Here is a 1,430-nt window from a genome sequence, read left to right as displayed (position 1 = left end):
GCTTTTTGAAGACCAAATGGTAGAGGTGTAAGTCTAGTTAATGCCACTACTTTAAAAAACCATGTTTACCCCCGAACTACAGATATCACAGCTGTCATATTGTCATTATAAAATTTCTTAATTATAAAACTACGGCAAAATCTTTTCATCGTCACATGAGCTATAGCTACTCCTACGGCACTACAAACTTCCACGACTATCGGTCCATAAATTAATCCGTATAAATATCCGCATGCTATCATTAACAGAATCACGCCCCACGCCATTGGGTACGACACTATGGTGTAAAGAACCAAAAATATCAAAAAGCTGACCGTGAGGTCAACGTTTTCCATCCATACTAGAAGATCTTTGATGTAATCTCGACATAATAGAAGAAGAAAGCAGATGATGGCTATTAACACAAAAGACGACAGCGTCACCTGATAACAATTCGTTTTCTTATTATCCGTACTAAAATCAAAAGGTTCCCGCGGCTCACTAATAGCTGGCGATGAGACCTTGTCCAGCTTGTTGTTGCAGACGTCGATTGTAAAATCTGTCGACTCAATGCGTGGACACTGGTGTGACAGAAAGACCTGATCCATTGTCGATGTCCCGCCAAGCAGAAATTCTTTAGCATCGTTCGCGTGTATGTTTTGTAAATTATCTTTCCACATTGTCATCTTGACTTTCACGCTTTTAACTTCATTTCCTGTTCAGTAACTATCAATTAAAACAATTTGTATACAGTCACAATTTTGATTGTCTTTCACAACTCATTTTTTATTATTACAATTCTGCTATGAATTTAGCAACACCATTTTTTTTCATCATTTCTACTTTGTTTAGCATGAAATCAAATACATGTAGATGTTGTAGATTTCTTCCTTGATGCTTTTGTTAACCATAAATATGAATCAAGCACTTCTCGTGATTAATTAGTTCATGTTAGAGCGTTAATTTGTAGATAAATCTGTCCTAAACCAGTGTCATAACACTCCGTTCCAAGGGTACAAGTCCAATTGATAACCAAGTTATAGATACATACTTGAGACGCCAACCAGCCAGCCTCACTGATTGTTAACTTATTCAATAATCAGTCAATGTAGTGAAATAATCAGCTATTGGCCAGTTTTTGCATGACCTGTAAAATAAAGAAAAATATTACAATGTAAACTGTAACAAATTGATAACAAAAGTAATCAGCCACTGCATTTAAAATTATCAGTTATTGACCAATTTTGCAATGAATGCCCTGAAAATAAAAGAAAAATTTATTTACTGTAATATTTACATGTATTACTCAATAGATTATTATTATCAGTAAAAACAGTCAAATTATCAGTTATTGGCAAACTATTCAATGACCTGAAACCTGAATATGGGAGCAATAAGCTTATAACTTTTATAATATCATAATCTATAAAAGCAATAAAATGATCAAAGAT

General features: G+C 34.1%; 1 protein-coding gene across 1 annotated transcript; it reads right to left on the bottom strand.

Annotated features, from left to right (window-relative positions):
* Positions 1 to 76: 76 nt before the first annotated feature.
* Positions 77 to 1,120, bottom strand: LOC132746137 (transmembrane protein 64-like; the record flags this gene model as incomplete). The annotated part of the gene is given in 1 exon segment (XM_060735216.1): positions 77 to 1,120. A coding segment is annotated over 1 exon segment (589 nt), but the record flags the coding sequence as incomplete, so codon positions are not given.
* Between the last annotated feature and the right edge of the window lie 310 nt (positions 1,121 to 1,430).

Source organism: Ruditapes philippinarum, unplaced genomic scaffold (genome assembly GCF_026571515.1).
Source record: "Ruditapes philippinarum isolate M1 unplaced genomic scaffold, ASM2657151v2 ctg15206_1_1_1_1, whole genome shotgun sequence".
NCBI lineage: Eukaryota > Metazoa > Mollusca > Bivalvia > Venerida > Veneridae > Ruditapes > Ruditapes philippinarum.
This window is presented reverse-complemented; position numbering and strand designations above follow the sequence as displayed.